Raw genomic sequence first — 23,561 nt, forward strand, 5'->3', positions numbered from 1 at the left:
ACATTCGCTTGGTCAGTGGGGATCATTGGACAGATTCCCAGCTGAGCAGGCAGGCTCCTGGCAGTGTTAGCTCCTTGTGAAAAAAGTCCTTAGGGGTTACAGGCAGGGCCACTGATAAGGGAGTACCACCAGGCCACCTGTATAGGGCCCAGTTCAGCAGCAGGGGAAAGGTGATTATGGATAGGAGGAGGTGATCTGCGTGGCAGGGGGCAATTACAGGAACCGATCCCCTGTATGGCTCTTCCTGGAGCAGCTAAAAGCCAGCTTCTCCTCTTCTGCCTTCCGCCAGCTTTCAGCTGCTGCAGGAAGAGCCACAGAGGGGGGGGGATCAGTTCTGGTAATTCCCCCCTCCTGCCAGAATAAACACCCTCCAGTCCATGATCACCTTCCCCCTGCAGCCCAGGTCCCTCTCTGTACCTTTTCCCTCACACTGCTGCCGGCTTCCCTCCTCTCCTTTCCACTATTTTTCAGGTGCAGCAGGGAGATCCATACAGGGAATCAAACTGATTCCTGCATTTGGCCACTGCTGCCGCCGCAGCTCCGATCATAATCCCTGTAAAAGACCCCCATTCCCCTGCTGCCTGGGCCCCCTGTGTATCTTTTTTCCCCCGCAGCGCTGCCGGCTTCGCTCCTTTTCCTCCCGCTGGCTGCTGAAGGCACACAGGGGGTTCTTTTCAGAATCGAGAGCCTATTCTGAATGAACACAGTGAGTGATTGGTACTATGCAACATATGCTATGTGTTTACTATGCTTCAGTTTTTGAATGAACAGGGGCCTCTGAGTGCTTCCTTTTCATTCATCTGCAGCAGTGGTGTATTTAGGTTTTGTGCTGCCCTAGGCCTGACTAAATTTGTGTACCCCCTAATTTAAATATGACCCATCCCTTCCTGTAAAGGCCACACCCCTTCCTGTTTATGACCCACCCTGTCATCTGTAAACCACAGACCATAACCACAGTCTATCAGTGCCCTTCAGCATAGCTTCATCGGTTCCCATAAGTTTAACCTCATCAATGCAGCCTTATCAGTGCCGCCTCTTTACTGCCCATCAGTGCAGCATATCAGTGTGGCCTCATCAGTGGTCACCAGTGCAGCCTTATCAGTGGCCACCAGTGCAGCCTTATCAGTGCCCATTAGTACAGCCTTATGTCACGGGATTAGTAAGATTACTCTTTTAAGATATTTGGACTTTTGTTTGCTGCCACTGATTGTAATTATAGGATTATTTCACTTACTTGTATAATAAATAGGAAGTCCATAGTCATTTTACAAATAATTAAATATTTTTTTTGCTGCCCCCCCTGCAAAGTGCCGCCCTAGGCCCGGGCCTTGTTGGCCTAGGCCAGGATACAGCACTGATCTGCAGTGCAGCTGATGCTGCAGTCACTTTCTCCATCTCAAAAGTGAGACTCAAAAGTGAGCGCAATCCCCCCGAAAGCATTGAGAAAAAAAATAAAAATTAAAAAGAAATTGCAAGAAATCATTAAATACATTTTAAAATAAGAAGCAAATTGGAAAAAAATATTAAAAAGAATTGGGGGTTCATTCACACTGGCCCGTACAGTATAAATGTGTTCTTTGTGGTGCTGGAGCCGCCTGTTACTCTATGGGGAAGCAGCCGCTGTGTGAACATAGCCCCAATTCCCAATCTGACAGGTATGTAGGTGGGGGTGAATGGCCCTGAATGCACTTAAGTGTTAAAGCCAAAATATGAGCAGATAAAAAATGATCCCTTGTAGTGGGGTTGTGCCTGCATTGCAAGGGTTAATTGCTCATTTTGTCTAAGGGAGAGGAGAAACAGTTTTACATACCTGATTCTCCACTCCCCCCGCAGGCAGTGCTCCCCCACAATCCGGCGGTGGACTGTCCCTCTGCATCTTCACATCCAGAGCAGGGCTATTACACTGCCCTGATCTTGATGATGTCAGGAGCCTGGACTAGTGGAGCATGGGGCATAGAGGATCGGGTAAGTAAATCTCCTTTTATTGTTCACCTAAATCATAAATGAGGAATTAACCCTTGCAGAGCGGGCACAGCCCCAGTGCAAGGGATGCTTTTTTATTTGCCCGGATTTGTGCTTTAGGGTAACAGGGAGGGTTTAAGGCTAGGGTTAGATTAGGGTTACATAGAGGGCTAGTGTTGGGGTTATGGTTAGGGTTAGTGTTAGGGTTTGTCTGAGGGTTACAGTGGCGGCTAATGTTGGGGATTACAGGGAGATTAGTGTAGAGGTTACAGGGAGAGTAGTGTTGAGGTTACAGGGAGGGTTAGTGTAAAGGTTATAGGGATGGTTAGTGATGGGGGTTACAGGGAGGGTCAGTGTTGAGGTTACAGGGAGGGTCAGTGTAGAGGTTACAGGGAAGGTTAGTGTTGAGATTACATATAGGTTAGTGTAGAGGTTACAGGGAGGGTTAGTTTTGAAGTTACAGGGAGGGTTAGTGTTTGGGTCATGGGGAGGGTCAGTGTTGAGGTTACATGGAGGGTCAGTGTTGAGGTTACAGGCAGGGCCGGATTAAGAGCATCATGGGCTTGGTGCTGAGGATTTTGAAGGGCCTTAAGGGCCGTGCCTTGGCATGCACCCAGAGGAGGAAGGGTGCAGCCATGCATGCCTAATTCAACATGGGATGCTGTCTCTGAAGCCCATAAACACATCCATGCATCGGCAACTGTCCCTCCTTGTCCTGCCTTCGTGCTGTGTGGGGAGGTTCTGAGGGAGCTGCCTGGGGAAGCGAGCATAGAAGCCAGACTTCTGTGTTTACAAGTGACAGAAGAGCGGTAACAGTGAATATGGCCAACCCGGGGCCTATATAAAGGTAGGGGCCTGGAGCTGCAGCTCCAATAGCCCCTACGTTAATCTGGCCCTGGTTACAGGGAGGGTCAGTGTTGAGGTTACAGGGATGGTTAGTATTGAGGTTACAGGGAGGGTTAGTGTTGAGGTTACAGGGAGGGTTAGTATTGAGGTTACAGGGAGGGTCAGTGTTGAGGTTACAGGGATGGTTAGTATTGAGGTTACAGGGAGGGTTAGTGTTGAGGTTACAGGGAGGGTTAGCATAGAGGTTACAGGGAGGGTTAGTGTTGAGGTTACAGAGAGGGTCAGTGTTGAGGTTACAGGGAGGGTTAGTGTTGAGGTTACAGGGAGGGTCAGTGTTGAGGTTACAGGGAGGGTCAGTGTTGAGGTTACAGGGAGGGTTAGTGTTGAGGTTACAGGGAGGGTTAGCATAGAGGTTACAGGGAGGGTTAGTGTTGAGGTTACAGGGAGGGTCAATGTTGAGGTTACAGGGAGGGTCAGTGTTGAAGTTACAGGGAGGGTTAGTGTTGAGGTTACAGGGAGGGTTAGTGTTGAGGTTACAGGGATGGTCAGCATTGAGGTTACAGGGAGGGTTAGTGTTGAGGTTACAGGGAGGGTTAGTGTTGAGGTTACAGGGAGGGTCAGTGTTGAGGTTACAGGGAGGGTCAGTGTTGAGGTTACAGGGAGGGTCAGTGTTGAGGTTACAGGGAGGGTCAGTGTTGAGGTTACAGGGAGGGTCAGTGTTGAGGTTACAGGGAGGGTCAGTGTTAAGGTTACAGGGAGGGTTAGTGTTGAGGTTACAGGGAGGGTCAGTATTGAGGTTATAGGGAGGGTCAGTGTTGAGATTACAGGGAGGGTTAGTGTTGAGGTTACAGGGAGGGTCAGTGTTGAGGTTACAGGGAGGGTTAGTGTTGAGGTTACAGGGAGGGTTAGCATAGAGGTTACAGGGAGGGTTAGTGTTGAGGTTACAGAGAGGGTCAGTGTTGAGGTTACAGGGAGGGTTAGTGTTGAGGTTACAGGGAGGGTCAGTGTTGAGGTTACAGGGAGGGTCAGTGTTGAGGTTACAGGGAGGGTTAGTGTTGAGGTTACAGGGAGGGTTAGCATAGAGGTTACAGGGAGGGTTAGTGTTGAGGTTACAGGGAGGGTCAATGTTGAGGTTACAGGGAGGGTCAGTGTTGAAGTTACAGGGAGGGTTAGTGTTGAGGTTACAGGGAGGGTTAGTGTTGAGGTTACAGGGATGGTCAGCATTGAGGTTACAGGGAGGGTTAGTGTTGAGGTTACAGGGAGGGTTAGTGTTGAGGTTACAGGGAGGGTCAGTGTTGAGGTTACAGGGAGGGTCAGTGTTGAGGTTACAGGGAGGGTCAGTGTTGAGGTTACAGGGAGGGTCAGTGTTGAGGTTACAGGGAGGGTCAGTGTTGAGGTTACAGGGAGGGTCAGTGTTGAGGTTACAGGGAGGGTCAGTGTTAAGGTTACAGGGAGGGTTAGTGTTGAGGTTACAGGGAGGGTCAGTATTGAGGTTATAGGGAGGGTCAGTGTTGAGATTACAGGGAGGGTTAGTGTTGAGGTTACAGGGAGGGTCAGTGTTGAGGTTACAGGGAGTGTTAGTGTTGAGGTTACAGGGAGGGTCAGTGTTGAGGTTACAGGGAGGGTTAGTGTTGAGGTTACAGGGAGGGTCAGTATTGAGGTTATAGGGAGGGTCAGTGTTGAGGTTATAGGGAGGGTCAGTGTTGAGATTACAGGGAGGGTTAGTGTTGAGGTTACAGGGAGGGTCAGTGTTGAGGTTACAGGGAGTGTTAGTGTTGAGGTTACAGGGAGGGTCAGTGTTGAGGTTACAGGGAGGGTTAGTGTTGAGGTTACAGGGAGGGTCAGTATTGAGGTTATAGGGAGGGTCAGTGTTGAGGTTATAGGGAGGGTCAGTGTTGAGATTACAGGGAGGGTTAGTGTTGAGGTTACAGGGAGGATTAGTGTTGAGGTTGCAGGGAGGGTTAGTGTTGAGGTTACAGGGAGGGTCAGTGTTAAGGTGACACCATGATGGGAGAGACATCTTAAGGTAAGCATAGACAGTGGAGGCCACCATTGCTTATCTTCTTTTGACAATGCTGTGTCTGGATGTCTGAGCCTCTGACCTAGAACAAGCATGCATATTTCTTCTGGATTAATGATACAGAGTATTAGAGCCAGAGGGTCATCATGACACCCAGACTTCATGTGTGCAACGGAAGAGGATCTACAACCTAGTAAAACCTGCCAGCATACTGGAAGACATAACGGGAACAGCTGACAGGTTCCTCTGTGACTTGTAGTTCCTTGGCAGCTAGATATGGGTGCTATACAGCCAACAAGCTAAAAAGCGCTGAGTTAACTTGCCAAGCCCAAGCCGCTGGGAATTTTGAGGATCTAGGTCACCTCACTGCATTAAGCCTGGATATGAAGATACTAACAATAACATATGAGGGTGGTCTAAACAAAGGAGACATGAAGAAGTGAGAAGGAAAATTAAACAGAGACCCGCATAGACCATCCAGAGCCATCAATGATGTCATTGGCTGCACACGCGTCTCACTGAATCACAGACTATATTTGTAAAAGGGGGTAAGGGGAACTATACAAAATCTCTTTAATGTTTTATTTGTTCAGGTACACGAGTAGAAGCGATGAGAAGTGGACCTAGCATAAAATATATTTTATCATATTTGATGCATGCAGTGCTGGGACAAGGTCATCCAGTGCTCAGGACAAGGATGCAAAACTGCGCCCCCCCCCCTTTCCTTGGGGTTAGGGTCAGGGTGCCCCCATCCCTGCAATAAACCATTGCGCCCAGGGCAGGCATCCCTCCTGCCCACCCCTTGTCCCAGCCTGGGTGCATGCATTTAGATAATGTGTAAATCTAACCCTTACAGGTATTTAATACTTCCCACAGAGATCGACGGATCCCTGCTGACAATGCCTTCATCTGCTTTTTTCTCCAGGAGAAATATCTCCGCACAGACATCACCCAGGGTAACCATCTACTTCCTGTATCGAGAGGCTGGCTCAGAGGGGACACAGTCATGTAAATCTTGGTGTATGTGCAGTTCTTGGCTGTGTTCATAAAAATCTGACACAGATCAGCCTCTGCTACAGCCTCTCATCTTGTGACTTGCTACAAAGTTACAGTGTACAGCCTGATCACTGAGGGAGAGGAGACTGAGGAAATGCTTCCTCCTGCCTGCAGCAACCTCCCGTAGGGGCTTGGCAGATGGATCAACAGAGTTCAGTGGATGAACAGGAGCCCAAAAGTATACCAGTAGCTAAGGATTCTTTCGGTAGCAGTGTTAATTTTGGCAGCAAATTTCAATTTAGTTTTAGTCTTAGTCTTAGGACTAAAATGGCATTTTAGTTTTAGTCCCATTTTAGTCTTCTGCAAGTGTTTTAGTTTTAGTCGTATTTAGTCGACTAAAACTCCAGTACATTTTAGTCGACTAAAACTCATTTTAGTCATCTATAATCGACTGGGTGTAGTTCAATTGTAATTTGTAATGCATTATTTAAACATTTCTCTACAATTTCCAAACGAATTGTATACTCCTGGAGTAAAAATCTAATAATATGTTATTATAAGGTTTGAACACGCACTACAGAAACAGATATAGGCTTCTTTCACACGGCCGCTCCGTGTGAAAGGTCCGCTGCGGGACTTTTTTTTTTTTTTTTTCACGGAGCGGATGACATTTGTGTCATCCGATCCATATGCCCGCATATCATCCCATCCGTTTGCGGATGATATGCGGACATAATATAATTCTATGGGATTGCGGATGTCAGCGGATGACACCGCTGACATCCGATTTTCCTTCCTTTCCGTTTTTTGAACGGATGAAAAAATAGGGTTCTGTTCCATTCCAAAAAACGGAACAGAACTGAAAGGAGGAAAATCGGATGTCAGCGGATGGTATTCCGCTGACATCCGCAATGCCATAGACTTACATTAGGTCCGCAAATCATCCGCAAAAAAATAGGATGATTTGCGTACAAGAGGAGCGGCCGTGTGAGCCCCCGTTCACACTGGGGCGACCTGTGAGGAGACCTGGTCGCCTCACAGGTCGCCGCAGGTCGCCTCCCATAGGGAAGCTGCGGACCCGTTCTGATAGGAGCGACACAAGTCGCTCCGACTCAGAAAAAGGGTCCGGAGCTTCTTTGGGGCGACTTTAATGTTATGAAGTCCGTGGCGGCCGCTCCGAGGTCGCGGCGCGCTGCTCGCACCGCGACCTCGGAGGTCGCGGTGCGAAGTAGCGTCGCCCCAGTGTGAACGGGGGCTTAAAAAGCCCTTAGCCATTGTGATATATAACATCTTTACAAATAAAACCGAGTTTCATAAACAAATAGAAATATTGCTTTTTGACAAACCAAAGTGCAACTTTAAAATAAAAAAACCCCAAAAACTGTAAACTCCATTGGCTGTAATGTCATTGCACATATTACCTGAATATATTACCAACATGAAATATTAGGGAAAAATATAAGAAAAGCCTTTTTCTTAATTGTTTAGTTTTCAGCAGCTTAGTAGATGCTCCTTACTTATGCGTATGCGGTGGTGCAATCCATGTTTACACTTTAATGTGCTATTATTACCGGCTCTGGATGGAATTGTGTCGCCGATATACAGAAGAAATGGCCAGCAGAGGAGTGTTAATTTTGATGATGTCAATTTTTTATTTAGTTTTAGTTATAGTCTTTTGACTAAAATGCCATTTTAGTTTTAGTCGTATTTTAGTCATCTGAATTGTTTTAGTTTTAGTCGTATTTTAGTCGACTAAAATTGTGTTAATTTAGTCGACGAAAACGTTTTAGTCAGTTTTAGTCAACGAAATTAACACTGTTCGGTAGCAGGGAGCGAATACTGGTGAAGTGTTTTTATTTTACTGCAGAAAGCCTTTTTTTTTATCATATTCATTTGCTATAAAAGGTAACTTCACTTTCATTGGGAAAAAATATTGCAAATAAAAAAAACGTAATATAGCATTTACAATTGTGACACAAGCCAAATGGAAATTTAATGATATGAAAAATGATATAGAACAAAAAATATGTCTGGACAGCCGCACTCCAATGCAAATATTTATTGAAAAGAGAATAAAATACCACAGCATACAGAGGTCCGGATCAAAAATAGCTGACGCGTTTCACGCTGCTAACAGTGCTTAACCGCTTCCGGACCGCCCGCCGCAGATATACTGCTGCAGGCAGCCCCTCCTGAGCGAACCGAGCTAAGGCTACGTCGGTCGCGTGCCCGCAGCTAGGGGGCGAGCGCACGCCGCCGCCAGCGATCTCCCGCCCCCACTCGGCTACTAACAGTGCTCAACCGCTTCCAAACCGCCCGCCGCAGATATACTGCTGCAGGCAGCCCCTCCTGAGCGAACCAAGGTAGGGCTACGTCGGTTGCGCGCCCGCAGCTAGGGGGCGAGCGCACGCCACCGCCAGCGATCTCCCGCCCCCACTCGGAAGCAGGCAGTCCGATGCACGGAAAAGGGGGGGGGGGGGAATTAACCGCGCTAAGGAAATAGAATATGAAGCAGCATCTTAAAGTGTGACATACACCTAAAAATAATAATAAAAAAGCAAGTGCCATGACAGCACCATGCCAAATATAATGAAAATCCAAACAAAGTCCTTAAGTCTCTGAATAAATTCCAAAGGGATAGGATTAGGTGTTCATAAAGTCCACTAGGTTTGGGTGAACTTCAGTAGTACAGACTGCTTACCAGATTGCCTCAAATGATGTGCCCAATATAAGGGTTTGACACCCAAGATCTCCAGACGGATATCCTACTGCCAGATCAAATTCCACTGCGTTTCAGGTCTTGTAGCATAAGATGACTCAGTAGGTATTTAGACCACACACATAGAAAAGAAAATGGTATAGGATCCCATAGCGTAAAACTGATATGTGAAAAACTGATATAGTAAACGAGGGATAATTTCGTCTAAATCAGGCATGTCCAACCAATGGAGGCATCAATCATAGGGTCACATAAATAAAGATAAAATGCCCCATAGTGTAAAACTGTAAACTTTAATGTAAAAAACAATGGAAACCAACTTACAAAACATCAGATAGGGAACGCTTTGATCAGAAAAAGGGCAAGCCGCCGGCCGGTTGGCTCTTCCGCCCGTCCTCCATCTCACTCTGGTGACGTCAGTACGCCGCGACCGACATACGTTTCAGCAGACATACGTTTCGCCGCCGGCGCTCTCCCGCCCCCACTCGAAAGCAGGCAGTCCGATGCACGGGGCAGGTGGCTCCGATTGCCGCCTGCCACCCGCGATCGCTCCCCGCTGAGAGAAAAGAACGGTCTGCTGTTGTAATCACAGCTGACCGTTCTCGCTGGAATGATCACAGAGTGCCTGTGATCCTTCTATATAGGATCACAGGACTCTGTGATCATTTCACAAGCCACGCCCCCATACAGTTAGAATCACTCCTCTAATCACTCCTTAGTTGATCCTGCCAAAATTAGCTGTGTTTATCAACAGTAGCCTGACATGTTTCACTGTCGCTTCCTCAGGGACCTCTGCCCATGCATGCACACCAGAAACTACCCTGCAGTCACCATGAATAGGATGGAAAAGATCATGGGAAAAGTGCAAAATGCCCCAAAATATCTCCCGGGGGGGGGGGGGGGAGGGGGGAGATATTTTGTACTCAAGTCACTTTTTGATAGAGCACTTGTACTTTTACTCAAGTATGGGTTTCGAGTACTTTATACAAGTGTGCTAATTAGTACTAACTATTACATCAGAGACACATAATAATCTTTCAAGTGGAACAAGAAACCTAGATAGCGACTTACAGATCAGAAGTACGGCTACCTTCCTTTTTTGTTTTGGGGTGGAGACAAGCTGATCGGAAGCCAGCACCAGGCTGTGCTGGGATATTTATCAGTAGTGGAGCAATGTATTGCTAGCAATATTATAAAAACCTGATTTATATATCAGCTTGTATTGTCTAGGTCATTCTGGATAAGACTCTTTTCCATGTCACCTACCTCTGGCGGATGGATCGCAGTACCCGGTGAGCGCCTTCTCCTTGGTAGAGCCATGTGTGCTGGCTGTTCCTCACCAAATCATTCATGGTGATCTCTCGGTTCCCCAGGTATTTGTGGAAGTCCCTGAGGTTCAGTTTCTTGAACTCATCCAAGCTGAGGACACCTATTCAGTCAAAGAAAAGAGAAGAAATGTGAGGATCACTGCCTCGTGACATGTTGGGCTTATCCATAAAACTAAACCACCAATCAGAGTCAAGCTGTCATTTTAAAATGTATCTAAAACTAAAACTATTTTTGGGAAGAAGTGGGGGAGAACCCCCTTTAGGTTTTTTTCTGTTTGTGTCCCCATTGGTGAGATTCACCCTCTCTGTTTGTCCTGGTGAATAATTTTATTACTGGGACAAAAAGCGATGGAAAGCCAACATTTCACAGCTGTCACCAGAACAAGAGGCAATGTGCGGTCATGTGATTCCACCGCTCCGGCTTTCCTGTGGTAGTGAGCAGCTGCTGCAGGGGAGAGGAGGGAGCCGGAGCTACAGGATTACATGACTGGACTGGAACGAATAAAAATAGGCCGGTACACAGATCTTTTTTAAACAGGTTAGGCAGGATAGGTAGGAGACATGGGGGAGGGAACATTTTCAACAATAGTTAGACTTAAGTGGTTCTAGAGGCACAAGGTTTTTTGAATGCATTAACCACTTGCTGACCGCGCTATAGCTAAAAGACGGCTACAGCAGTCGACTAGTTCTGGGAGGGCGTCCATGAACATCTTCCCAGAACTTCCCCACTTCTGGACACAGATCAGGGTAAAGGGCCAATTATAGTGGCCCTTTACCATGTGATCAGCTGTGTCCAATCACAGCTGATCACATGTAAACAGATCTGTCGGTTATTGGCAGTCCTTTACTCACGCGCTATGTCTGCGTGAGGAAAGGAGAGCCAATAACCGGCAAGGCTTTCAGTACCTTGCTTTCAGTGCAGATCAGTGCAGCTTATCATTGTCCATCAGTGCAGCTTATCAGTGGCCATCAGTGCAGCTTATCAGTGCCACCTATCAGTACCTATCAGTGCAGCCTCATCAGTGCCTCCTCATCAGTGCAGCTTATCAGTGGCCATCAGTGCAGCTTATCAGTGGCCATCAGTGCAGCTTATTAGTGGCCATCAGTGTAACTTATCAGTGCAGCCTACCAGTACCCATCAGTGCAGCCTCATCAGTGCCTCCTCATCAGTGCCCATCAGTGCAGCCTCATCTGTACAGCCTATCGGTACCCATTAGTGCAGCCTATCAGTACCCATCAGGGCAGCCTATCAGTACCCATCAGGGCAGCCTATCAGTACCCATCAGTGCCCATTAGTGCAAACAAAAACAGCAGAAAGAGAGCGCCTTGGTCAGTGTGATAGTAAAAACAAGTAACGATTTATTCAGATACACCTACATCAAAGTATCTTGCAAGCTGCACACAGGGTGGATGTGGATCAGTCAGCCGTCACGAGGTGAGTCTCACTCACCTGTTCCTGAGGTGCCTTAGATTTAAAAATGGCACCGCCCGGCACCAACACATCACCGCGCATGTGCCGCTGCCGCTCGGGAAGGCGGCACATGTGCAGTGTGTATGTCAGTCTGGCCGCGGATATTTTTTTTTTTTTATGACTCGAGTATAAGCAGAGGGGCACTTTTTCAGCACAAAAAAATGTGCTGGAAAAACTCGGCCTTTACTCGAGTATATACAGTATATTGGTTTTGTCAGAAAAATGGATGACTGCCATTTGAAAATACTAGTATGCAGCCAGTGAACTTCTGATCTTCACCTTTGTTCTGAGTCACTGACTCAGAAAGTAATAAAGCCACTGGACATGCATGACAGCCAGATGTTTGACATTTTCAGAAGTAATTCAGCAATGACAGCCCTGTATTTATCTAACAATCGACCTCATTTAATCACTTCAGCACCGACAGGTTTTACCCCCTTCCTGACCAGGCCATTTTTTGCGATACGGCACTGCCTTGCTTTAACTGACAATTGCGCGGTCATGCGACGCTATACCTAAATAAATTTGATGTCCTTTGTTCCCCATAAATAGAGCTTTCTTTTGGTAATATTTGATCACCTCTGTGATTTTTATTTTTTGCGCTATAAAACAAAAAATAAGCGACAATTTTGGGAAAAAAAAACAATATTTTTTTTCTTTCTGCTATAAAACACATCCTTTAAGAAATGTAAAAAATCAAATTTATTCATCAATTTAGCCCAATTTGTATTCTGCTACATATTTTTGGTTAAAAAAATCCTAAAAAGCGTATATAGATTGGTTTGCGCAAAAGTTATAGCGTCTTCAAACTATGGGATAGATTTATGGACTTTTTGTTTTTTTATTTCTTTTATTAGTGATGATCATCAATTTTTAGCGGCACTGCGACATTGTGGTGGACAAATCTGACACTAAGTGACACTTCTTGGGGACCAGTGACACTAGTACAGTGATCAGTGCTAAAAAAAATTGCACTGTCACTGTATAAATGACATTGTAAATGAGGAAAAATAGGTGCGCGAACCTAGTGACAGGATAAAAAAAGATGAAAGCAGCACTGTAAAGTAAATTGATAGTGAAGGGGTAGTAATATATGAAACATAAATTACAAAAGTGCGCTAAACAAATTAAGAAGAACACAAATGTTCATGTGAAATGTCTGCTTGGTCAGCAGTGAGTGCACAACCTGTGTATCCAAAAGACAATAAAAAATATATGAAAATATATAAAGTCTTTCAGTCCAAAAAAGGTGAGGGTTAGGGAGTGATGGGAGGTGGGTGGGGCCTCATCCCAGACTGTGATCCAAAGTGAATAAAAGTAATCTCAGATGCACTGTGAACACCCAGTGATAGGAGTGGACTCTTACCACAATGTGGAGAGATGTGAGTATATACTGTATTTGTCCGGAGGTCCAAACTTCTCAAATAGATGATACGATTCTCAGGAGAATAGATCAGCTAGCTGCTTCCAGATTGAGAGGATCTATAGGCTTCCAAGCAGGGGGATAGTGCCAAAAGATCGTGCCCAAAAAAGAAGAGGGGACTATAGTGCATTACCTTCAGTTTATTAGCAAAAGCAGGTGAAATGACACTTACAATTTCCAGATGAAAAAACAGCGTGTACAGGATAGTCCCGGACGTCTGCAGTACGGTCCGAGACTGGTGACAACACGGCTAGCTCCCCCCGACGCGTTTCCACTGATGAGTCGGCTTCTGGGACTGGAGCTGTAGCCGTGCCGTCTACATCTCTCGTAAATAGTTTGGCTGGTGGAGACTTCCGGTGCGGCCGCGGCGGGGACCCGGAAGTGTAATGACGTACTTCCGGTCACGGGGTCAACCAATCAGAATGGATCAACCCGAGGACCCGGAAATATTATGACGTCCTTCCGGTGTTCTCCCTGGCCAATAGCAGCAAATGTAAACAAGATATCTTGTCAGTGACACCGGGATATGGAAAGAGCAAACTTTTGCAATCTTGCGATGCTCAAAGTGTCTTTTCCAAAGCGGAGGCAAGCGATATAGCCATATCTTGCCTTCTTAATTAGGCTCTTAAAGAAATATTTTATTTTATTAAAAGGCAAAAACTGTATATATTTAGATAAAAGCACAAACTGTAAAAGAATTAAAAGAGTATAATTTTAAAATTATTAAATAATCCTTGAGGAATTTACTTCAAAGGAGTAGTTAATGACATGGCCACAAAAGTATATATAGGCACCATGTGAAACAATGGTTCAAATGTTTAAAATTATTTTAAAAAATTAAAAAATTTAAAAATAATAAAAAAATATATATAAAAAGCCATAAAGTTTGGGCAATTGGTTGGAATGGGTCGCAATGAAAATCTCCACCCTCCAACCCTTGTATACATCACTAACATTGGAATTCCAGTGACAAAAATCACAGACATCAATTTATAGACATATACAAAAACGCCACTAGTGGCGTTTTTGTATATGTCTATAAATTGATGTCTGTGATTTTTGTCACTGGAATTCCAATGTTAGTGATGTATACAAGGGTTGGAGGGTGGAGATTTTCATTGCGACCCATTCCAACCAATTGCCCAAACTTTATGGCTTTTTATATATATTTTTTTATTATTTTTAAATTTTTTAATTTTTTAAAATAATTTTAAACATTTGAACCATTGTTTCACATGGTGCCTATATATACTTTTGTGGCCATGTCATTAACTACTCCTTTGAAGTAAATTCCTCAAGGATTATTTAATAATTTTAAAATTATACTCTTTTAATTCTTTTACAGTTTGTGCTTTTATCTAAATATATACAGTTTTTGCCTTTTAATAAAATAAAATATTTCTTTAAGAGCCTAATTAAGAAGGCAAGATATGGCTATATCGCTTGCCTCCGCTTTGGAAAAGACACTTTGAGCATCGCAAGATTGCAAAAGTTTGCTCTTTCCATATCCCGGTGTCACTGACAAGATATCTTGTTTACATTTGCTGCTATTGGCCAGGGAGAACACCGGAAGGACGTCATAATATTTCCGGGTCCTCGGGTTGATCCATTCTGATTGGTTGACCCCGTGACCGGAAGTACGTCATTACACTTCCGGGTCCCCGCCGCGGCCGCACCGGAAGTCTCCACCAGCCAAACTATTTACGAGAGATGTAGACGGCACGGCTACAGCTCCAGTCCCAGAAGCCGACTCATCAGTGGAAACGCGTCGGGGGGAGCTAGCCGTGTTGTCACCAGTCTCGGACCGTACTGCAGACGTCCGGGACTATCCTGTACACGCTGTTTTTTCATCTGGAAATTGTAAGTGTCATTTCACCTGCTTTTGCTAATAAACTGAAGGTAATGCACTATAGTCCCCTCTTCTTTTTTGGGCACGATCTTTTGGCACTATCCCCCTGCTTGGAAGCCTATAGATCCTCTCAATCTGGAAGCAGCTAGCTGATCTATTCTCCTGAGAATCGTATCATCTATTTGAGAAGTTTGGACCTCCGGACAAATACAGTATATACTCACATCTCTCCACATTGTGGTAAGAGTCCACTCCTATCACTGGGTGTTCACAGTGCATCTGAGATTACTTTTATTCACTTTGGATCACAGTCTGGGATGAGGCCCCACCCACCTCCCATCACTCCCTAACCCTCACCTTTTTTGGACTGAAAGACTTTATATATTTTCATATATTTTTTATTGTCTTTTGGATACACAGGTTGTGCACTCACTGCTGACCAAGCAGACATTTCACATGAACATTTGTGTTCTTCTTAATTTGTTTAGCGCACTTTTGTAATTTATGTTTCATATATTACTACCCCTTCACTATAAATGACATTGGCAGGGAGAGGGTTAACATCAGGGGCAATCAAAGGGTTAAGTGTGCTCCTAGGGAGTGCTTTCTAACTGTGCGGTGGGAATGGACTGACTGCAGGAAGAGAGAGATCTGTGTTCCTTATTAGTAGGTACACAAGATCTCTCTCTTTCTGTCTGACAGAACGGCGTTCTGCCTTGTTTACATAGGCAGACCGCCGTTCTGTCATTCCTCCGAATGATCGCGGGTGGCCAGCGGCCATCGTGGCCGCCGGACCCGCTGATGGGCTCCCGCTGTGTCCAATCAAAGCGTGAGCGCAGCTCCGGCAGTCTGCGCGCGCCCCTAGAGCCGATGGAAACAATCATGTACAGGTAAGTGATTTTTGTTGCTTAAGGGTGGCCCCGCGGCAGTAAATATACAAGGGGCGGTCCTTAAGTGGTTAAAGAGACCCTGTTTAGTAGTTTCACAGCAAAACATACACTGTATCTGAAGCATGTACTTTCCTCTCCTGCTGCCTGTACTGCCCAGAGCCACTCTGTTCATGAGGAATGATCCACAGGGCGGCTGACACTCCTGAGATGTCAATCATCTAGGTCCCCTGCAGCTCTCACTGGTTGCTCCTTCTGACCGTCACCCTTTGCAGGAGACAGGAGGTCAGCAGGAGGCACCAGTGAGAGCTGCAGAGGACCCAGGAGATTGAGGAGAAGCGACACTTTACCAGCAGGAAATACAAAAAGTATATCTTTGTTTTCTGACAGCTGAGTGGACTTTTTCAATGTAAATACCGTGCCACAACTAAACTTTTGGCTTGCAGTTGTAGTGCGGCCCAATTCAAATAAATAGTTTGGCGAATGCAACAGAGGAGATCATTTTTATTGCAATGCAAAGTACTGCTGCCAAGGCATGTGCACAGCTCCAACCAGCTACCATTGCGGCTTAAGAGGGGTGGTGGTCATCGCTCCGAACTGTCCCTAATTTCGAGGGACTGTCCCTGATTTTGAGGGACTGTCCCTGATTTCGAGGGGCTGTCCCTGATTTCGAGGGACTGTCCCTGGTTTGGAACAAAGTTCCTCTGTCCCTCATTCCTCCTCATTTGTCCCTCATTTTGGTCTGATGCATATAGCTGTATATAAAATATACTATTTATCTATCAAAAAGTGTTTCCCAGTGCTAAACCTTTTATCCAGTTTCTAAATTGTTGCATTTGTACATTTCAAAAGCCAATAAAAAGGAATAGAAGTGGTAAAAAAAATACTTGTGGGTTCAACTAATAGTTATTTTTTTTATAATTCTCCTTTAAGGGGGCGTGGCAGGGGTGTGTCCTACATCTACATACTTTTGCTAATTGGTGTCCCTCATTGCCATCTCAAAAGGTTGGGAGGTATGGTGGTGGTGGGGGATGTAAAATCATGGCTCAACCACCTATTTTTTTCAAGGCCGATTCTGATATTTTGGTCACAACGTATCGGTATCGGCCGATATGGGCCAATATTTTGTACATTTAAAATTTTGAAAAAGACAATTTTTGACACAAATCTGGTACTAAACATGTTAATTTTTGTTTAATGCTTAATGGCTGGCTGGCACCCTGTGGTGGCTGTCTGGCACCCTGTGGTGGCTGTCTGGCACCCTGTGGTGGGTGGCTTGCTTGCTGGCACCCTGTGGTAGATGGCTGGCTGGCTGGCACCCTGTGGTAGATGGCTGGTTGGCACCCTGTGGTGGATGGCTGGCTGGCTGGCACCCTGTGGTAGGTGGGTGGCTGGCACAGTGGCTGTGGGTGGCTGGCTGGTACAGGGCCTGTGGGCGGCTGGCTGGTACAGGGCCTGTGGGTGGCTGGCTGGTACCACGCCTGTGGGCGGCTGGCTGGTACAGTGCCTGTGGCTGGCTGGTACAGGGCCTGTGGGTGGCTGGCTGTCTGGCACCCTGTCTGTGGGTGGCTGGCTGGCACCCTGTCTGTGGGTGGCTGGCTGGCACCCTGTGGTGGGTAGGTGGCTGGCACCCTGTCTGTGGGTGGCTGGCTGGCACCCTGTGGTGGGTGGGTGGCTGGCACAGGGGCTGTGGGTGGCTGCCTGGTGCAGGGCCTGTGGGTGGCTGGCTGGAACAGGGCATGTGGGTGGCTGGCTGGCTGGTACAGCGTCTGTGGCTGGCTGGTACAGGGCCTGTGGGTGGCTGGCTGGCTCGCTGGTACAGTGCCTGTGGCTGGCTGGTACAGGGTCTGTGAATGTGGGTGGCTGGCTGGCACCGGGCTGCTGTGGATGGGTGTATGGCTTTGATACACTCCCGCGAGACTAATCCCGACTCCAGACGAGACTGTCCAAGGCGAGGGAGGCGGCCTAAGAAGGCAGAATGACGTCACAAAAATATCGGCAATATCGGCCAGTTCCAGGGCCGATACCGATATATCGGGGAAAGTGCAAATCGGCCACGGATATAATCGGTCTATCCCTACTTTGTATTGTATTATGATTGAATAAACCTACTACACTATGGTAATACTTCTGGGCTCTGGCTGAGCATATTTATCTCCAGTTGGAACCTGCTGCGATAACCCGGCGGAAGATATCCACTGTCTTGTTACCCAGAGTGACCCATATAAGTGTTTTGAGGCTTTCTTGCTGCTGTAGTAGCAGCCTTGACATCTGGTGAGTTTGCAATCCTTCTGTTTGTGGCGGTGATACGCGATCGATTACCATCTATTTGCACATTGGAGTGGCTGCCTTACCATTGACTATTACTTTTTATGGAATCATGATGCACAGGCTTTCAGTTTTACACTTTCTTTATATTTAGGTCATTCTTATTCACATTCGAATCACGTTTGATCATGCTTAATGCTCTACACCTCTTTTTTCTTATTACAAAGTGTTCCCTGCTGGGAACAGAATCCAGAATCCCAGTGCTGTAAAAAAAATATAAAACCCAATTGCTACTTTGCCACCCTTCAGTATGTACCATTTCCATCTGGATCTGCTTTAACTGCCGTGTACATCTCCCGAATATTCTCTGGAGTCATCCATCTTCCGTTCCCAAGACGGGAATGGGTTAAGACCTGGAAAACAAAGAGATAACATGAAATAAATGCAAAGCCCAAATATACAGTGGGTTCGGAAAGTATTCAGACCCCCTTAAATTTTCCACTCTTTGTTATATTGCAGCCATTTGCTAAAATCATTTAAGTTCATTCTTCTTCCTCATGAATGTACACATAGCACCCCATACTGACAGAAAAACACAGAATTGTTGACATTGTTGCAGATTTATTAAAAAAGAAAAACTGAAATATCACATGGTCCTAAGTATTCAGACCCTTTGCTGTGACACTCATATATTTAACTCAGGTGCTTTCCATTTCTTCTGATCATCCTTGAGATGGTTCTACACCTTCATTTGAGTCCAGCTGTGTTTGATTATACTGATTGGACTTGATTAGGAAAGCCACACACCTGTCTATATAAGACCTTCCAGATCACAATGCATGTCAGAGCAAATGAGAATCATGAGGTCAAAGGAACTGCCTGAAGAGCTCAGAGACAGAATTGTGGCAAGGCACAGATCTGGCCAAGGTTACAAAAAGATTTCTGCTGCACTTAAGGTTCCTAAGAGCACAGTGGCCTCCATAATCCTCAAATGGAAGACGTTTGGGACGACCAGAACCCTTCCTAGAGCTGGCCGTCCGGCCAAACTGAGCTATCGGGGGAGAAGAGCCTTGGTGAGAGAGGTAAAGAAGAACCCAAAGATCACTGTGGCTGAGCTCCAGAGATGCAGTCAGGAGATGGGAGAAAGTTGTAGAAAGTCAACCATCACTGCAGCCCTCCACCAGTCGGGGCTTTATGGCAGAGTGGCCCGACGGAAGCCTCTCCTCAGTGTAAGACACATGAATGCCCGCATGGAGTTTGCTAAAAAACACCTGAAGGACTCCAAGATGGTGAGAAATAAGATTCTCTGGTCTGATGAGACCAAAAGAGAACTTTTTGGCCTTAATTCTAAGCGGTATGTGTGGAGAAAACCAGGCACTGCTCATCACCTGTCCAATACAGTCCCAACAGTGAAGCATGGTGGTGGCAGCATCATGCTGTGGGGGTGTTTTTCAGCTGCAGGGACAGGACGACTGGTTGCAATCGAGGGAAAGATGAATGCGGCCAAGTACAGGGATATCCTGGACAAAAACCTTCTCCAGCGTGCTCTGCACCTCAGACTGGGCCGAAGGTTTACCTTCCAACAAGACAATGACCCTAAGCACACAGCTAAAATAACGAAGGAGTGGCTTCACAACAACTCAGTGACTGTTCTTGAATGGCCCAGCCAGAGCCCCGACTTAAACCCAATTGAGCATCTCTGGAGAGACCTAAAAATGGCTGTCCACCAACGTTTACCATCCAACCTGACAGAACTGGAGAGGATCTGCAAGGAGGAATGGCAGAGGATCCCCAAATCCAGGTGTGAAAGACTTGTTGCATCTTTCCCAAAAAGACTCCTGGCTGTATTAGATCAAAAGGGGGCTTCTACTAAATACTGAGCAAAGGGTCTGAATACTTAGGACCATTTGATATTTCAGTTTTTCTTTTTTAATAAATCTGCAACAATTCTGTGTTTTTCTGTCAGTATGGGGTGCTATGTGTACATTCATGAGGAAGAAGAATGAACCTAAATGATTTTAGCAAATGGCTGCAATATAACAAAGAGTGAAAAATTTAAGGGGGTCTGAATACTTTCCGTACCCACTGTATATAATAACAATTCAGAGAGCGGGTATTGACTGGCATTGGCAGTGGTTGGATGGCAATACATACATTGGTTATGCTTTCCATGAGTTACAATGCAGTTATCATTCTGTCACTGTAGTTGGCTGTTATAGTGAACTGTATCTTATTAGGTAACAAGGACAGCACTTTGAGGTTCTGAGCGCATCAGTTAGGCTGGCTAGGGCTGCTGTTAGAAATCATGGGGCCTACCTGATAGGACAGCCCCCTCACCCCCCAATCACAGTGCCCCTCCAATCATAAGCAGCCAAGGCATTCCACTCTGCAGCTGCATGTATACAAGAGGCATCTATATGTGCGGCTGTGCAGCAGGGAATGCATCGGCCACTTAGGCCCCATTCACACCACAGCGTTTTGTAGCGTGAAGCTCCAAAACGCTGAAGGAGAAAAAAATCAATTATTCTCTATGGAGAAGGTTCACATCTCCACTACAAGTCACAAAAAAAGTAAAATAAATACAGAAATAACAAAAATCATCATAAATAATAAATAAATAAAATAAATGAATATTATGTAATAACACATAAATAATAAATAACCCCTAACCTTAAATTATAAATTATTACAAAAATAATAATATATAAATGTATAAATATATAAATGTAGATTGCTAGCTCCTTCCTTTTCTGAATAGACAGAGTCGTAGTCAGTGACATTATAAAAAAATAAAATAAAATGATAAAAAATAATACAATTAAAGTACCAAAAAATAAAAACTACTGACACCAGTGGGTGAACTTCCAGGATCGCAAAGGTCACACTTGCAACCAGGCCCTGGCATTCCAAGATGGCAGAAAGGGGGCCCACTGCAGAACTTGTGAAGGGTCCTGCTGCGGGACTGTAATAAAGGGCCCCGCAATGAGAGTAAAGGGCCCCAGGATCAGTGGGAAGAGCCCCAGGCTTGAAGGGAAGGGCCCTGGCCAGGGGTCCGGGGTGCCCTTCATGGTTTCTTGCACCGGGGCCCTGAAGGTTCTTGTTACACCACTGGAATAAAAAGTCTCCCTCCCCTCTACCTGGTGGCACCTGCCATGCCAGTCCCGGGTCCACCAATGGGTGGGCAGAGCCCGGTAAATATGGGGAGCAGGACCAGCACTTTCAGGAATGTGTGGAAGCGATTGGGCAGCTGCACAGCCACCGGGTCATTTCCATCTGACACTCAGCTTGCCAGATTTACATACACTTCGTGAGATGCTTTCTTTTTATAGTCAGTGTTCTCCCACATTCCATGTACATGCCAGGGGGGGGGGGCTTATTGGTTCAAGCTGAAAACTGGCCTTAGTATATTTCATTGACCACAACAAGATGGCTGCTTCAACTCCTATCTGCCCCAATGCCATTTTGATTGCAGTCCCACACTTTTCTTTTCCTCTTTATAGTCCTGCGTCCCTCATTTTAGGATTTCTTACTGATTTTACCTTGAAAATGTCTTACATTTCCTTTTACTCTTATTAGAAATGCGCTTCCTGTTCTATGGTGGTCTATGCTGTCAGGGCTGAGTAACAGCCACGCCCATAACACGCAAACTTGTATTGTAAAGGAAAGGTGGAGGTGTATCTGACCTGGTCTCTTACTGTGCAGTAGATCAAACTTTGAGTCATATTTAGACACTGCACAATTGCTGCAACAAGAACAGGCCTCATTTATACTTATATTTGGGGGGGTAAAAACACATGGTTGAGCTGCGTTTTTAACATCTCCCCTTAAACTCTAATGGCATTGAACGACATTAGTATTATAACTGTTCTCTAACCTAAATGATTAACTTACATTTTCTGTTTTATTATTCAGATTCTCACATTATTTTGAGGTTCTTGTATATTATTTATGCAATGTTACCCTTGGCGATAATTTTTATACATCCAATGCTATAGGCTTTTTGATTTGAACTACGACCCTCAGGAGGGGATATTGTACTAATAGGTTGGCTACTCTTTTGATGGTCCTCCTGACCCTTACTGGAATAAAGTCGTATCTGGACCTTTCAGCAGTGGTTTGGTGCTTCAATCCAAATTTTAGATACTCCGGGCTTTATCTGGGAATGAGTGCAATGGCATTTTAGCGATCATTTAATTGGGCTTTAACTCTTAGCAATCTGCCCCTGATGATATTGTGTGACAACAAAACGCATTGGGTGGAGTTAGGACAAACCCTATTTTCCATCCATCTGGAGGATCGGATGAAAACGGACAGGCGGTCCGTTATCATCTGATCTCCCATAGAGGAGAGCGGGAATCTGACAGGTCTGTCTCTGCAAAGTAAGCGGAGATGGACCTGTCATCCGCCTGCTCAGCGGGAATCAGCGGATCGATTCCCGCTGAGCAAAGCGGAGTCCGCCGGGCGGAACCCCCGTGTGAAAGGAGCCTTAGAGTTTGACAGGTTATAGGCGGCAGGGCTGGACATTGCGCTCTAGCCCCTGCTAAATACAGGAGTCTCATGCACTGTAGCTAAACGCCCAGTGTGCATGAGGCCTTAATCATCAGTAAGGACCCCGTTCACATTGGAGCGATTTGACAGGTCAAATTGCATGACAAGTTGCATCCTATTGCCAGCAATGGAAGTGTTCAAATCGATGTGACGCCAACTTTGCCGTGCCGCATTGATTTAAAAAAGTAGTACGTGCACTACTTTTGGCGATTTTGGGTGCGACTTTAATAGACGTGTGCACTGAGATGCGGTTTTGAAATTGTGTGATTTCAAATGAAGTCGCACAATTTCAATGCCCCAGTCAATGTGAACGGGGGCTAATAATCAAAGTTTCCAGCAGTGGCGGCTGGTGCTCAAAATTTTTGGGGGGGCGCAAACAGAAAAAGTTAATAGGCATTGCTTTGTGGCAAAAAACGCTGTAAAAATTGCGTGACTTTGAGGTCGCAAAAGTGTGAAAGGGGCCTTCAGTAATTAAGGTATAGTGTGCCCCCTTTCAATGCAGAGAGACCAGCGTGCCCCCTTTCAATGCAGAGAGACCAACGTGCCCCCTTTCAATGCAGAGTGACCAGTGTGCCCCCTTTCAATGCAGAGAGACCAGCGTGCCCCCTTTCAATGCAGAGTGACCAGCGTGCCCCCATTCAATGCACAGAGCCCAGCGTGCCCCCTTTCAATGCACAGAGACCAGCGTGCCCCCTTTCAATGCAGTGACCAGCGTACATGCCCCCTTCAATGCAGAGACCAGCGTACATGCCCCCTTCAATGCAGTCACCAGCGTACATGCCCCCTTCAATGCCGTCACCAGCGTACATGCCCCCTTCAATGCAGAGATCAGCGTGCGTGCCCCCTTCAATGCAGTGACCAGCATACATACCTCCAATGCAGAGATCAGCATGCGTGCCCCCTTCAATGCAGTGACCAGCATACATTCCCCCAATGCAGAGATCATCGTGCGTGCCCCCTTACTTACCTGGAGCGGCGGCGGGCGGCTTCTCCTCGTTTCCGGCAGCGCATCTCCTCCAGTCCTCCCGCTCCCGCCTCCTCCTCGGCCAATGGCATGGGGTTTGCCTTGCGGCCAATCAGTATCGGACGCGCTTCCTGATTAGCCAGGAGGAGGATCGGTGTGACAATAACAAATTTTAATTCGCTATTGTCACACAATGGGTGGGCTCGGGGCGCACTGCTCTGCGCCCCGGCTCCACCCTTTGCATCACCCTATTAGAGCCTCTGGCTCTAATCAGATGATT

At 46.1% G+C, this 23,561-nt stretch overlaps 2 protein-coding genes across 2 annotated transcripts in view; one reads left to right on the forward strand and one right to left on the reverse strand.

Annotated features, from left to right (window-relative positions):
- LOC309562133 (kelch-like protein 10) overlaps positions 1-23,561 on the forward strand; it is a gene marked incomplete at its 3' end in the record, with an annotated part of 516,189 nt that overhangs the window by 133,796 nt on the left and 358,832 nt on the right. The window lies entirely within an intron of this gene.
- P4HTM (prolyl 4-hydroxylase, transmembrane) overlaps positions 1-23,561 on the reverse strand; it is a 121,398-nt gene that overhangs the window by 16,113 nt on the left and 81,724 nt on the right. Inside the window, exons 4-5 of the mRNA XM_082266428.1 lie at positions 18,086-18,182; positions 9,810-9,972 (exon numbers count right to left, since the gene is read on the reverse strand). Of these exons, the coding sequence (XP_082122554.1) occupies positions 9,810-9,972; positions 18,086-18,182 (260 nt within the window). The remainder of the gene's footprint in view (positions 1-9,809; positions 9,973-18,085; positions 18,183-23,561) is intronic.

Source organism: Pelophylax lessonae (assembly GCF_965119305.1).
Source record: "Pelophylax lessonae genome assembly, chromosome: 8".
NCBI lineage: Eukaryota > Metazoa > Chordata > Amphibia > Anura > Ranidae > Pelophylax > Pelophylax lessonae.